The sequence below is a fragment of the Corvus moneduloides genome, chromosome 1 (genome assembly GCF_009650955.1).
Source record: "Corvus moneduloides isolate bCorMon1 chromosome 1, bCorMon1.pri, whole genome shotgun sequence".
Lineage (NCBI taxonomy): Eukaryota > Metazoa > Chordata > Aves > Passeriformes > Corvidae > Corvus > Corvus moneduloides.
The window spans coordinates 112882430-112895834 of record NC_045476.1 but is presented as its reverse complement, the minus strand read 5'-3'; the positions used below and the strand labels follow the sequence as shown (position 1 = coordinate 112895834).

Below are 13405 nucleotides of genomic sequence, written 5' to 3'. Positions count from 1 at the left end.
TGCCTGGGGCTGCCCCAGTGCCCCCCAGCTGCCCTGCTCCTGACTGGGGTGGTGGGATGGGCTTTGGCAGGAGGTCCTACCCCAAATTTGGTGCAAGGCTGGATATGGACCAGGCCCCTCTGGTGACTCTGAGACCCTGGTGACTCTGAAAGCCTGAGTGACAAGCATTTTCCAAATGCTATTCAGAATGGAAATGTGGTCTCAATCTGTTGCTAAACTGACATGCAAAGGAAGTGACAAGCTTATTATCTCTTCTATCATCATTTCCTGAAAATCTGAACAAGCAGCTACAGAGAGACATTTGCTTCTGCTAAAACACAGACGCCTTGTGAGCTTTTCCATTTTTAAAACCCACTTCCTTTTTCAATTGTTCTGCTGGAGTACCAGATTAGATCATATAATTAATCTGAACGCTAACTTCAGCTGAGGGCTAATGAAGACAGTCACTCACCTCTGAGATCAGCAGAGTACACACGCCATCCTTAAAGTCATGTTCTTCATCTACCATTATCTCCCTGTCATCTTTGTACCACACAATGTGTGTTTCCTTCTTAATATTAGCCACCTAAGATGGATGGAAACCACATTGCAATTATTCTCTTCATCTGAGCAGGGGAACTCGGTGTTGCATGGGTTAGCTTGTTCTTTGGGTTAGCTTGTTCAGGTCTCTCACAAAAGAACAGCAAGCTTTACAACCTGATGGCAGTGAGCAACTGCAGGCCTCCATTTTAAAATGAGGGAGGCAAGAGGGGAAAACAACAGGGATGCAAACAGAGAGAAAAGGAGGGCACAGAATGAGTTGATCCTGCCCAGGGAATTTCTATGTGCATAAACAGGCCAAAAATGAGTAAATCCCTGGATTTACAAAGACTGTAACTTTCAGGTGCCTTTCTCTGAGTGGGTGGCTGATAGACCTGAAGAAAGAAATTCAAGCTATTTTCCAACATATTTTGTTACACGCAATGAGCTGTTGCCTCAGCAGCATTAACCTTCAGAGGCTCTGTCACTGTCCAACATGCAGCTGGGAGTACAAAAGCAAAGGGTATGTTTTTAGTCCCTTCCCATCCTCACCATCAAGGTAGTGGTAGGTCAGTGTACTCTGAACATTATACTCAGTTGCCCCTTACCTTACATTTCAACATCACATTACACTCATCGGTAACTTCCCATCCCAGTTTATCCACGAAATGAGGACCTGTTTGAAATTACAGGTATGTTTTTAAAGGTCACATCAATGGTATTCGTGATGCAAAATGAAAGACAGATGTGTTTTACTTGAAAAGAATACTGTTATATTTTAATGTGGTTTCATTTTTCCTATTTCTGCTTCAGAAGTAACCATGTAACACCAAAAAAAACATGTATTTCAAATGAACATATATAAATATAAACAAACTCTTAACAGACTAACACATATGTGATTCTTATAAGTATTCATATTATCACCTTGTTTCCTGTGCCACTCTTTTCTCTGGAAATCTGCTTCATCCCGTAGCTTCTTGAATACTAGGAATTAAAACCAGTAAGAAATACAAGGTTAAACTTCATGTGCTGTTTGTACAGTGCTGAATGTAACTGTAACAGTTCAGTCTAACGCTGTCCCTTGGATGTCAGTGAGAATCTGGCCATAGGATCAGGTTTTCACTGAACATTTCAGAGTGTCAGAAGCTGATTATGGCTAACTCAGCTTTCCTAGCTGCTTGCAGTCACCAGAAGTTTAATGTGTCCTGTTTGATGATGTGCAATCTCCAATCATACAGCTCCTGGTAGGAAGGCAAATGAGAGGCAGCAGAGTCAGCAGCTGCTTGAGCTCTAACAGGTGCAGCTACTCGTTCCCAGATGAATGGCGTTTTATATGGGAAATTTTCATTCCACCCATTGGAAAACCAAACTATGACATGCTGCAGTATTTTACATTTCTGTAACAATTCCCCTTCCTCCCATCACTTTAAAAATTTCAGTTCACACACATGCCCTGTCCTGTAGAAGGCAGGCAAAACTGTGAGATAAAAAACCTGGAACGTCTATTGGTGTTGAAAACAGTGAAAAGTGAAGATGACAACTGAGGTAACCTCGGTATAAATTTTCCAGCCCGCTGCATAATACAGGTTAGCCTACCATCACCAATGAGGACAAGACTAGATTGATTGGTTGCTTTTCCATCCTGCAGCTGGAACGTGTAAGTGCCTTCATCCTTTTCCTCAAGTTTATCCATAATCATTTCAACAAGTCCAGTCTTCTGGTCCACCTTCATTTTATATTTCTTCAGGAGTGGGAAGTAAAGCAACAATTAATACATATCAGAGACAGAAAGTATTTTTGAAGTGTTATAATGGTCTCTTTAGGAGAAGTTATGTTTTCTTTATTTGGATTCCCACTTACTTAGGTTCCCATTTGTTCAGATCCCTATCCTGTTCTAGATTCACTATCTCTAGCTCCAGCTCCAAATGTACAACTAAATAAATAAATCTGTTTATTTACTGATGCTGTACAAGCACATGATGTGCCTGTTGCACAGTGAGTACTATGTTCTTTTTCATTAGAAGGGTTTAGATTTGCATCTCTTCAGAGTAATGCTTTCTTTGAGGGTGATTATATTTTATAAGGTTGTGTCTAGAATGCTCCATCTCTGCCTTGCCTCTGATATCAGTGTTGCAACAAAATCATGCCATGCCCCATCTTTGGGAGTAACAATTTCTGCAGCTGGAAGCAACCACTTTTTTCTGTAATGTAATAAATTCCTTCAAACAAGAAAGAGAGGTAGGAGGAGCCTGCTCTATTGCAGTGATTCCTTGAAGACCACTGTTAATAGAACACATGGTATTCACAAAAGTGGCAGGAAGGCATATAACTTTCCTTTATAAAATGCATCCAGTAGAATTCATCTGAAGCTCAGAACTATGGATAAAATCTTTCTAATTATGCTTTCCATGACATATGTGATTTCTCATGAAAATGCACCTGAGTGGAGCATTAGTTGGAAGTATATTGAAGATAGAGACGCTAATCCTCATTGATACTCATGAAAATGCAAACACATGTCAGCAGTGAAAAGCCTTACCTCTCCATTGAAAATCTCCTTATCATTAAATACAAAGTTGGCCTTTGCATTGCCAGACAGTTTTTCAGCTTGCAGCCAGAATCTCACTTCTCCTTTTTCTAAGATTTCCACTGCCAACTCAGAGACAAGTGGGACAGCTACGAAGAGGAAAGAAAAGAATGATGCATGTATTTTGCCTGTGCCCCAACAGCTGTTGTCTTCTACAACCAGAAAGCCACTTAATCCTTCCATACTTGAATACTGTGTGCAAGGTAACTAGCTCATAACAGCTCTTCACATAGACAGAATGCCTCTCCACTCACATATACATAGGGTCGAGATTTCATCTTTTGATCCTTCTATCACAAGGTCTGGTCAAACTAAAAGTGTTCAAGATTTGAGTTATGCTCCATTACAAAAGAAGGCTATTTCAAATGCAAACTGCAAGTATCTGTGCAGCATTATGTGAGTCTGTATGGTGCAGACCCATGTTTAATGAGTTGTCATTAATAATATTACTGTAAGACAGTGACCTGACTCAGAGGGGGAAAACCAAAACAAAACACAAAAATACTCCAAGCATAAAGCCAGATCAGAAAGTCAGCTGCCGAGCTGTAGGTTGGGAGATTTTTGTAAACACTCTGATCCTCTGCTGAGTGGAACCTCCATCTCCAGAATTCACCAAGTATCTCAACACATCCTCAATCTTCCCAGCACATTTTGTTTTCCTATAAATGACTGAAACCCCCACATATAAACCAATTCAATATGTCAACAGGGAAGAAAAAAAAAGTAAAACCCACGTACTATACCATAGATAATATTAGTCTCTCTTTTTTAGTTAGTTGGGTCCTGTTAGTAAGAGTTCTCAGCTTGCTTTCGCTTTAACTTTTCTTTAGGACACCATAATCAGCAACATTAAGCATGAGTAGTTAGAGTCTGATATTGGGGCATATTGCTCATCTTATTGACTTCCATCATGTTATCTTAGTGGATGTGCAGATTCTCAACAAAAATCATACTCTCAGGATTACATGTGCTGCTGTGTGTGAACTCTCCCCCAGGCTCTACTTTTTCAGTAGTCTAAAGTCTGCATTGCTAGGGTGTAGCATGGAACAGCTGAGGACAGTGCACAAACACATGCAAAACACATGATGATCTAGTCTGGTGATAGTGTAAAGACACACCTTCCAGGGCAGGCTGGTTTCTTAGCTTGGTGTATGCAGAGGCTCAGCTACAGCAGGAGAGGACTGGGATCAAAGCAGTGTCTGATTTCTCTCATCTTTCGATTTGCACCCTTCTAAATGACTGGGGTGCCTTCTGGACCACAGCTGCCCTCTCACCCCACTGCCAAACAGGCTTAGGGGGTGAGGACCCCTCAGCTCTTCCTCTGCCATGCTCACTCCTTCTCCCTCCCATACCCCACATCCACATGTGTGCTTTTGGTGCCTGAGTGGCACAGGGTCTGTCTCTGGTAAAAATAAAGCTCCTGGGAGGTGAGGCAACAGTCACAGGGAAACAAAGAGAATTATGGAAAAGACACGTGCTTAGCCAGAGAGGGAAAATCCTGGAGCCTGGAGGGGCAGCACTGCCATGAGGGAGCAGGGCAAAGACAACCCCCTGGAAGTGTGTGCCAGCTGTGCAAATGGTCCATGTGAGCCTTCCTCACCCAGCACATCACTTTGTGTGTAAGAAACAGAAGGAATCTCAGGGCTTGCATAATTTCTTAAAACAAAGCAACTGAAATGCTACAGGAAGCAAGTGGGAGTGTGAATAGACATCAGGCTGCACTGCTTTTGTCTCACTGTCAGCTCTACAGCAATTTTAAACCCCCACTTGGCTTGCCTGTTATTAACCAAGAATATCTTAGTCTAACATAGAAGAGAGCAAAGAATCTCAGCAGCTGTTAAATAAAGGGCTGGAAGGATGCAAAAGGATTCTTTTTTGGAGAAAAGTGTGATCACTCCTCAGCCCAAAGAAAGTGGACTAATCTGTGTTACAGCCTGCCATGAGCCAAAGTCTTATTTTAAAATATTTCCATAAGCACTGACAGCTATTTTAGCCATTTTCCAGTGGTTTTACATCCTATTTGTTTAGCATCACAGTCTACTGGCAGTGCTTGACAGGCAGTCCTCGGGCAGTTGCTAAATTGAGGAGTTGGAAGAGTTTCTTTTTACCTCGCACCACCACACTGTCGTACCCATACGTAGTTGTGCTCCGTAAGGCTGTTATCCAAGCAATCCATTTTTCCCATGGAGTTACTGGCTGTGTGTGTTCCTAAGCAGAAATTCCATTAATTGCTGCTCACAAGTACAGACAGCTGAATCTCAACCCCTAGCTGTGATATATATTTTTCTTGAAGTGTACACAGGGCCTGGAGTGGCCAAAGCACATAAGACAGTTTCCTCCTTAAGGATACTTTCTGCTGTGACCTCCCTTTTCTGCCTGTGCCTTCTGGAAGCTCATGCACAAATGCGTGTGTGTGCTGTTACCTAATACAGTGCAAAAAAGATGCCACGATCTGTGTCCTCAGGAGCTTATTTTGTGACGTTGGTAGTGAACACTATGTGTGGAAGAGTCCTCAGAAGGCAAGGGTCAGGGCAATTAGGGTCATGCGACAGCAGTAAGGTTTCATGATGACCGACTTTCAGTGTGAAAAAATAATTAGGAGAAGATAATTGGGAGGAGCAGAAGTAAGCAAGGGTTTGGGCTGTCATTAAGCTATCAAAAGGTGATACGGTGTGTTGAGAAGAGTAGAGCTGATGAGAAAAAGATGAAGAAGGAAATGAGAAAGAGAGATGATGTAGGCAAAAAGGCCATTTATGTAGCCAAGTATTGGCTGAGAGGTGCAATGTGGGCTGAGTTGGAAGAGGTGCCAGCAGTGCATGCACTAAGCTGAAGATTTTAAAATGCAGGCAAGAGTTTTAGTGCCTGGAATGAAAAAGAAGAGAATGTAGTGGGAGAAGATGAGACCAGGTTTAGGTCTCGTCTTGTTGTGTATATTAAGATTCATTATGCAATGCAATATTATTTTTCCCCCATTTATTCAAGTAATATTCCAATAAAAATTACAAAATCATGCTACTGCCAGGGTATCATAAATGTCATAAATGTATCATAAATATCATAAACAAAAATACCATCCCAAGAGCAGAAAGCATGTTCAAATTTTGTCAAATGTTCCAGGAAAGAGGGAGAGAATGAATTTCAGCAGGAAAATTCTGTGTGTATAGATCATTACAGCTGAATTTACTACACTTGTCAACTTTGTTAACCTTAATTTAACTTATATTAACTTCTGTTGGAGTAAAATTAGAGAATCTTTCGAATTCTGGTTTTCAAATCAGATTAGGCTGAGTAAGTATTAAAGCCTGTTCTGCAGAAGAAGCAAAGCCAATATGATACTTATTTTCCAGCTGTTATATAGACTTATTATATAGACCAGTAGCCTGCAATAGTTTGGGAAGAACATCAGTAATATACGAATGTACTGAAAGAGAGAGAGGAAAAAAATCCATCTTAAATTTTTCAATCCAAACCCACTTTCGCTTGGAATTACTATAGTGACCTCCCTACCTGATGGTGGCAGGAGCTTTGTGATCATAGAATCATAGAATGGTTTGGGTCGGAAGGGAACTTCAAAGGTCATCCAGTCCAACGCCCCTGCTCTGAGCAGGGACATCTCCAACTAGGTCAGGCTTGTGATACCCCACTGCATGCAAAGCTCTTCCCTAAAGACATTAGTGATTCACTTACTTGGGAATTGGCGTTCATGGCTCAGAGCAAGCAGGCGTTTCATTTCTGCAAAAGACATAAAAGAGGTAATATGAGGTGTGTGCATGCCTTTTGGATCTGAGAGACACAGCAGCAGGGAAAAACAGATGTGGAAGCAAACTAGACATGCTTAGTAGGCATTGTGTCTACCTTCCTCATCAATTGTGTAGCTTGATGAAACTCCATCAGTGTCTGTAACAATACAAGAGTAAATTCCCAAATCATCTTCTCCAAGATCCTTAAAGGACAGTTTTGACCTATATGGGAAAAAAAGCACATTTTGGTGAAAAGGTGAAATCCATCTGAACCAAACCTCTCCTTTCTGTCTATAATAGCAGATATAAATAGCCTTGTGTTAGCTTTTGCTCTGACTGGACAGACAAAGGTACAGCTCTGACGACTATAAACCGGGGTGAGTCCTACCATGTGTGGTACAAATGGTGATGGCACCAAATTAAAAAGGCATGTTTTCAAGTCTTTGATGACCCTGGAAGGATACTATAAGTACAGGCCGACTCAGTTTCCATATGGCAGCACCATGACTGTGATGGGCCATTGCTTCTTTTGATATGGCTTCTATCACTAGGAGAGCACATAGGCCCTTCATGGGCTGAACCTGTGCGTTCACCTTGTCCCCCTCTGGGAAAAGCCTGAAGAAACAGAGTAGGCTTGGAGACCGTTATATAAGTTACTAAATCAGGCCATGGTGATGTTATCCTAAGAAAGCCTTGCTTACTGCAGCAGTTCCAAAGATTACAGCGGCGTTACAGGGCAAAAGCATTTTGCAAGCAGCCAGATAATTTTATTATTTGAAGATTTAAAATAATGGGAATAGGAATAGGAATAATAATAATGCTACTACTAATAATACTAATAGTACTAATACTACTACTACTAATAATAATATGCCTTGACTGACAGGTTATAAGCTGACAGGGCACAGATTTTCTCTCCCCATGCCTAAACATCACTAAATTGCCTACAGAGGAGGTCTGACTCATTCTGTGCAAGCTACAGTTTCCAAATGGTCTATGTATGGATTTACTGGAGAACAGCATTCTCAGGAAGTAGCCTTCAAGTAACTGAGGCAGGTTTAACTCTTCCTGAGGTCATACATCAAAAGGATCTCTGTGACAGTCTAGATCTCCCAAACACAAGGCTATTGCAATCCCCAAGGGTCTTACTTTCCGCCTTTGGTATTGATGTTCAGTCGAGAGTCATCCTCAATTGGTTCATAATTCTTGGACCAAATGAACTTAGAGTCTGGAGACATCTGATCACATTCAAAGTTCAAGGAAATTACTCCATTGTCATCTACATCAACCACCACTTCCTTGGTTCCTTAAAGAGCAGAACAAGGCAATTCCAGTTTCTCAGGGAAGTAAGCACACAAATTTCTACAGAGATCATTCAGAAAGTGGATTAAGCAGATCCTTGCCATTTTCTCAGCTGGAACATAAATTGCTGCACTCATTGATATCCCGGGTCTTTGATTCACAAGAACAGTTCTTTTTCTAATCCACAGGTCAAAAAGCATCATAAATCAACTGATTTATCTAAGATGAATCTAAGCATCTAAGCATACATGAGAGTTACAATATTTGCTATGAAAAAGCCTGAAGGGGTGGAAAAAAGCAAGCCTCTAAACCCACTAAATGTTTGAAATATTAAATAGCAATATTTTCCATGGTAAGGAGTAGTTAGAGCTTTCATTATGCAGCATGCATTTCCTACTCTCTAATAAGGCAAGAGCTATACAGAGAATAACGTGCAAATGTGAGCATTTGAAGAGGTGAAGAAGAGGAAGCAGTCAAGTTGTCCAGCAGTGCACACTTGTGACTGAGGCACATTTTTGGTGACACTGGCTTCACTCAGGGAGGTTGGTTTAATTGCTGTGCTTGGCATCCAGCCCTGCTGCTGTCTGGACCATTAATCCTGGGCCCACAAAGGGAGTGAATATTTGCAATTAGCTGCTTAAGTCACCCACCCAGTCTTGCCAGTACCCTCAGTCCTTGAGCTGGATAGGGTGACCTAGTTCGTCCTGTAAAAGGCCTTGGGGGTGAATCCCAGGTCAGCAATCTGAAGGCGCCTCTGTTCTGCTCCCTCACACCCCAGTGGAGCTAAGGGAATTTCATCAGGGATTTGGGCAACTCAGTGAGCTTGTCATCTGTGGCATTAATGTTCATTTCAACAACTTGTGTGAGAATGTCAGGGAGAGCATGTGCACTGAGAGGTGCTGGAGAACATCCAGCCTTCTTTTCTGAACAGCTCTGAGCTGGATCTTGCATCTGAATAGGGCACTCATGTCCTATTACTTGGGCTAAGACAATTCTGGGCTGCCCAGAATACTAATGACACACTTTCTCCACAAAGTATTGTTCTTTAAAGACAAGAACCTTATTCCTGACACTGAGATTAAATGCTTTATTTTCAGCATAACTCTTAGTGACCCTCAAGCATAGAAGGAGATTTCTGTGTTTCATCGTCCTAATACTAAACAGCTCCTGTCTTGACAATCTGTGTACACACAGCTTTCTTAGCCTTCACACTTTGCCATAAGCATTTAAAGAAAGATGAGATTAATATTCTCATTTTGGTACTGTTATGTACCAGCCCTTGCAGCAGTGAAGCACATTAAGTACCAATATGTGATAAATGAAGTCTGAGGCCTACAAATATTTTACTAAGCAGCAGTATATTTGCAATTTTTTGTTAGAATTTAATTTATTGTATGCAAAATTCATCACTTGCAATTTCATTAGTGTTTAGTTTCCTGTGGGTCATTAGTCCATGAATCTTTTGACAGCACTTTATGTGACGTGGAAAGAATTACAGCCATAAGGTTAATTTGAACAATATAATCTTTTACATTTGTTTTAAAGCATTCTTATTGTGGTAACAATGCGTAGCATTTATTTCCAGAAGTGATGATGGAATTTACCACTAATATTTATATGAGTAAAAAAAAAAATTGTCTAAATTACTGACTGCATTTGAAGACCTCACTCCACCTATCCTCCAAAATGGAGCCAAAGAAGCCGCCATAGTACTAGCAGTCTTAATTTCCCTCCTCTAGATAGCTTGGTGGTTTCAACATGTCATCCAGAGCTTCTCTTAGAGTCACAGTAAGAAATAAAATACTTAGATGTCATATCACATCTCCATTTATCTGAGCATTTTAATGCATTGAAAGTAAAGAAATAACAGAACATAAAGCAGACATTTTCCATAAACTAGAGGTAATGGCATCATTTTGAATACAGCCAGTCAGAAAAGTTGAATGGGACAGAGTTTCATAAATTTCTGAGGCTCAAGCCTTTCTCAAGTGGCTGATGCAGGCTCATAATCTAGTTTTGCTTTGTATCAAGATAAACAAGGACTAAGGGCAGCAATGTGGAAGAGTTGCAGTCTGCTCTTGGATTTCTCTTGTTTCCTGTGGGATCCACATATGCCAAAGTGCTTTTGTCAAAAGCCAAAGTTACAGCTCAAAAGTAGCATGGATTGGTATTTGTTTACGTGATTGGATTTTTAATTTTAGAAGATAACTGTACAAATTAAACATGGTTTTCAAAGAAAAGAAGGTGGATGCAAAGTATTGAATCATTATATTTACACATTTCTTTGCATAAAGACAACTGGCACCCTTTGTATGAAATCATGTATTTTCATTCAGGATATTATTTGCTTACATTCTTTGATTAGAAATCTCGGTCTTCTTGTGATTTTACACATTCACCAAAAGTAGCATTCCAGCAGGAACTGTGTAGAGAGACCTGACAATATTTTGTCTCCCTCCAAGATGGTAATAAAGGCATGATTCATTGGGCAGCACCAAAAGATTTGTGGTAATTTTTAAAAAATGGTGTGACTGTTCTTGACATTTTTGTGGTTTGAGTGAGAAAAGTGGAAGCCTGCTCAAGAGGCTGTTTTATGAAACAATTGTTTTTAATAAGTCCTTGTCTTTTCTTAATACCTTTAAGAAGCTTAGTTTAGTGGATTCTGTATCAGCAGATCTTAGCTCAAAATATGGGCCAAGTAGATTTGTACACATAAGCAATTTTCAGTTTCCTGAGTTTTGACGGGGCTAAATCCTCACTTTCTGGTGATCCTTCATACCTATGAACCCTCCTTCTCTAATGGTGAGGTCTATAAACCAAATGTTCTGCTCAAGTTCACCTCATTTGAGTGAACACTGAAAATAGTATCCAGTTTTTTTTGGTCATGTCATCTTCAAAAGGGTTTATGTTTCTATTTTTTTTCAATTGTAGTAACATGGCCAATCCTTTATTTAGGACACTTGAAGAGTGTTATCATCACAACATTTTATCAGAAGTATGACATGCAGATATTAACCCTCAATGAAAACAGATTAGTATAGCCAAGAGTTTGGTAATAATAGTGGCTTAATTCTCTTTGTAGAAGTGGTTGCTGTATATAAGCTCTTTGCAAGAATAAATTTTTAAGTTTTGCCTTATTCCAGCTGCAGGTGATAGAAATAGCTGTGGTGCTTCAGCAGCTTATAGATCTGAAGTTAGAATTCCTATCTTTTTCAAAGATCCTGTTTCAAACCCTTTTCCCTTTTTCCCACCCTAGCCTCACTAGCAGTCACCCGAGTCTCCCTACTCTGAGTTTTCCAGTCCTTTTACACCCCCAGCTTCAGACCTCTTCTTTCAGGCTTTCGTGAATTACAGCCTCACTAAGGTCTAACTAAGTACTAGTTAGAATTTTTACTGCCCTGGTCATAAGGATTGGACATCTATGAGAGCTGAGCAAGAGGAAGTAAAAATGAACCTGGGGGTCAGAAACAGGGAAACGAAGTCTGCCAGTGTAGGAAGGGAACTTGTCAGAGGACAAGAGGGTGTGTGGTGGATCCAGTTTGAGTTGTACCCCTGTACCTTCTTACATCATACTAACCTTATACCAGATTTGTTTAAAATACCTTCTTTTGTTTTTGTGCCTTGTAGGACACTGCACTTCTAAAATAGTCAATAGATGAGTAAGCCACAAGCCCATGCTTGTGTTTTCTGTTAGGGGCTGACCTCTGACCAGTCACCTATTTTACTTGTATAGCTAAATAAACCCCTAAAGTTCCTAAAGTTCCAGGTATGGAATACGCTGCCTCTGTTCTGTGTTCCTGTGTTTCTTGCTGATCTTACAGACATACTGGAGCCAGCCTTCAAGGATGACTCCAACAAAGAGCTGCACTTGAATTCCTACCGAAAGTGGTCTCCAAAATTACTTCAGTATGCTTTTAAAGTATTTCTTTTAAAAAGAGAAAAAAAGTAGTTTCTTTTACCCTTTCTTGAGGCACATTAGATAAGAAAAGGAAAATGATAAAGCATAAACAACCGGCTTAATACAGGAGGAGCAAAATTTACATCTGTAATATTATTTGGTGGGGCTGATCTTACTCAGTCCTCTACCTATGCATCTACCTGTAGAGACATGCAAATCTTACAACTTTATTGTATCTTTATATTCTCAAATCTGTAGTTACGATAAGAAAATCTGTTCTGACCTTAAAATATACCAGACAAGGAACTTAAGATATGGCCCTCAACTCATATCTTGCTTCATAAACAAGCTTGACTTGAGAGGGATCTGATTCTTGGCATGTAGCCTGCAGGTAAACACATTGCACAAACAGGAACCTGTGTAAACATGACGACAAAGAGGAAGTATTTCTAACAAACCTGGTCGTGTTTCAGCTACAACAGCATCTGTGACATCTGATGGTTTCCCAACACCAGCCTGGTTTGTTGCCCGCACACGAAACACGTAGCTCACACCTTGTGTTAGGCCACCAATCTGGAGGAACCAAATATGCATAGATGATGTGGTACAAAACACTGATTTTTATTTCACACTTATACCATACCAGTCTGGGTATTTGACAATTCTATTTCCTTCCTTGTTTTGTTTTGTTTCTCTCCGAGTTCTCTTTTTTTTTTAAAATTCAATTCCAGAGTGACATGACTCATCTGTCACTTGCTCCTTCCTTGTGTGCATAGTTAATGTTCAGGCAGTGTCATTGCTGTAATTGATTTCTTTGCAAAAGGAGTAATGTTTTTGAAACAGGATGTTTTTAACTCATGTACATTGACCTCTGAAACACCATAGTCTTTTACTGCAGCTAAATGCTGGCTTTGAAAAATTAAATTATCAGGGTAATAAATGCCAGCCACACCTATTTCGAAACAAGAGGGAATTAATAGTACAGATTTAATTGCAGTGACTTGAGGAATTATACTGACATTATAACACTTGTTGATACTCCTTTAAAACATATATGAAAGGATCACACTTTAAAGTGAGTTGTCTTTCAAATATTCTGAAAAGCATAAAAATAGCAAACCTACTTCAGAAGTAGCTCCAGAACTGAGATACTGCCAATCACTTACTTAGAAGTTATTCCACAAAATTATGTATCATAACAGTGCAAGAAGCTTGGGTTTAACTTGCTGTGAAATGTGAGGAGAGGCTACTGAGTATTAGAAAAATCACTTGCCACATTATCATATCTGGGTTTGTGCCATCTGTTTTCCTACAGTGTTACCCTTTAAGCCAAAGAATGCTAGGGATGCTTGCTGT

The 13405-nt window shown here is 40.2% G+C and overlaps 1 protein-coding gene across 4 annotated transcripts in view; it reads right to left on the bottom strand.

Annotated features, from left to right (window-relative positions):
- Positions 1-13405, bottom strand: part of MYOM1 (myomesin 1) — an 81208-nt gene that overhangs the window by 19253 nt on the left and 48550 nt on the right. For all 4 annotated transcript variants that reach the window (XM_032122891.1, XM_032122900.1, XM_032122909.1 and 1 more), the window contains 9 exons: positions 12508-12622; positions 7999-8155; positions 6965-7071; positions 6797-6841; positions 3062-3198; positions 2119-2263; positions 1447-1506; positions 1128-1195; positions 452-565 (listed from right to left, as the gene is read on the bottom strand). In XM_032122891.1, coding sequence (XP_031978782.1) covers positions 452-565; positions 1128-1195; positions 1447-1506; positions 2119-2263; positions 3062-3198; positions 6797-6841; positions 6965-7071; positions 7999-8155; positions 12508-12622 — 948 coding nt within the window. The remainder of the gene's footprint in view (positions 1-451; positions 566-1127; positions 1196-1446; positions 1507-2118; positions 2264-3061; positions 3199-6796; positions 6842-6964; positions 7072-7998; positions 8156-12507; positions 12623-13405) is intronic.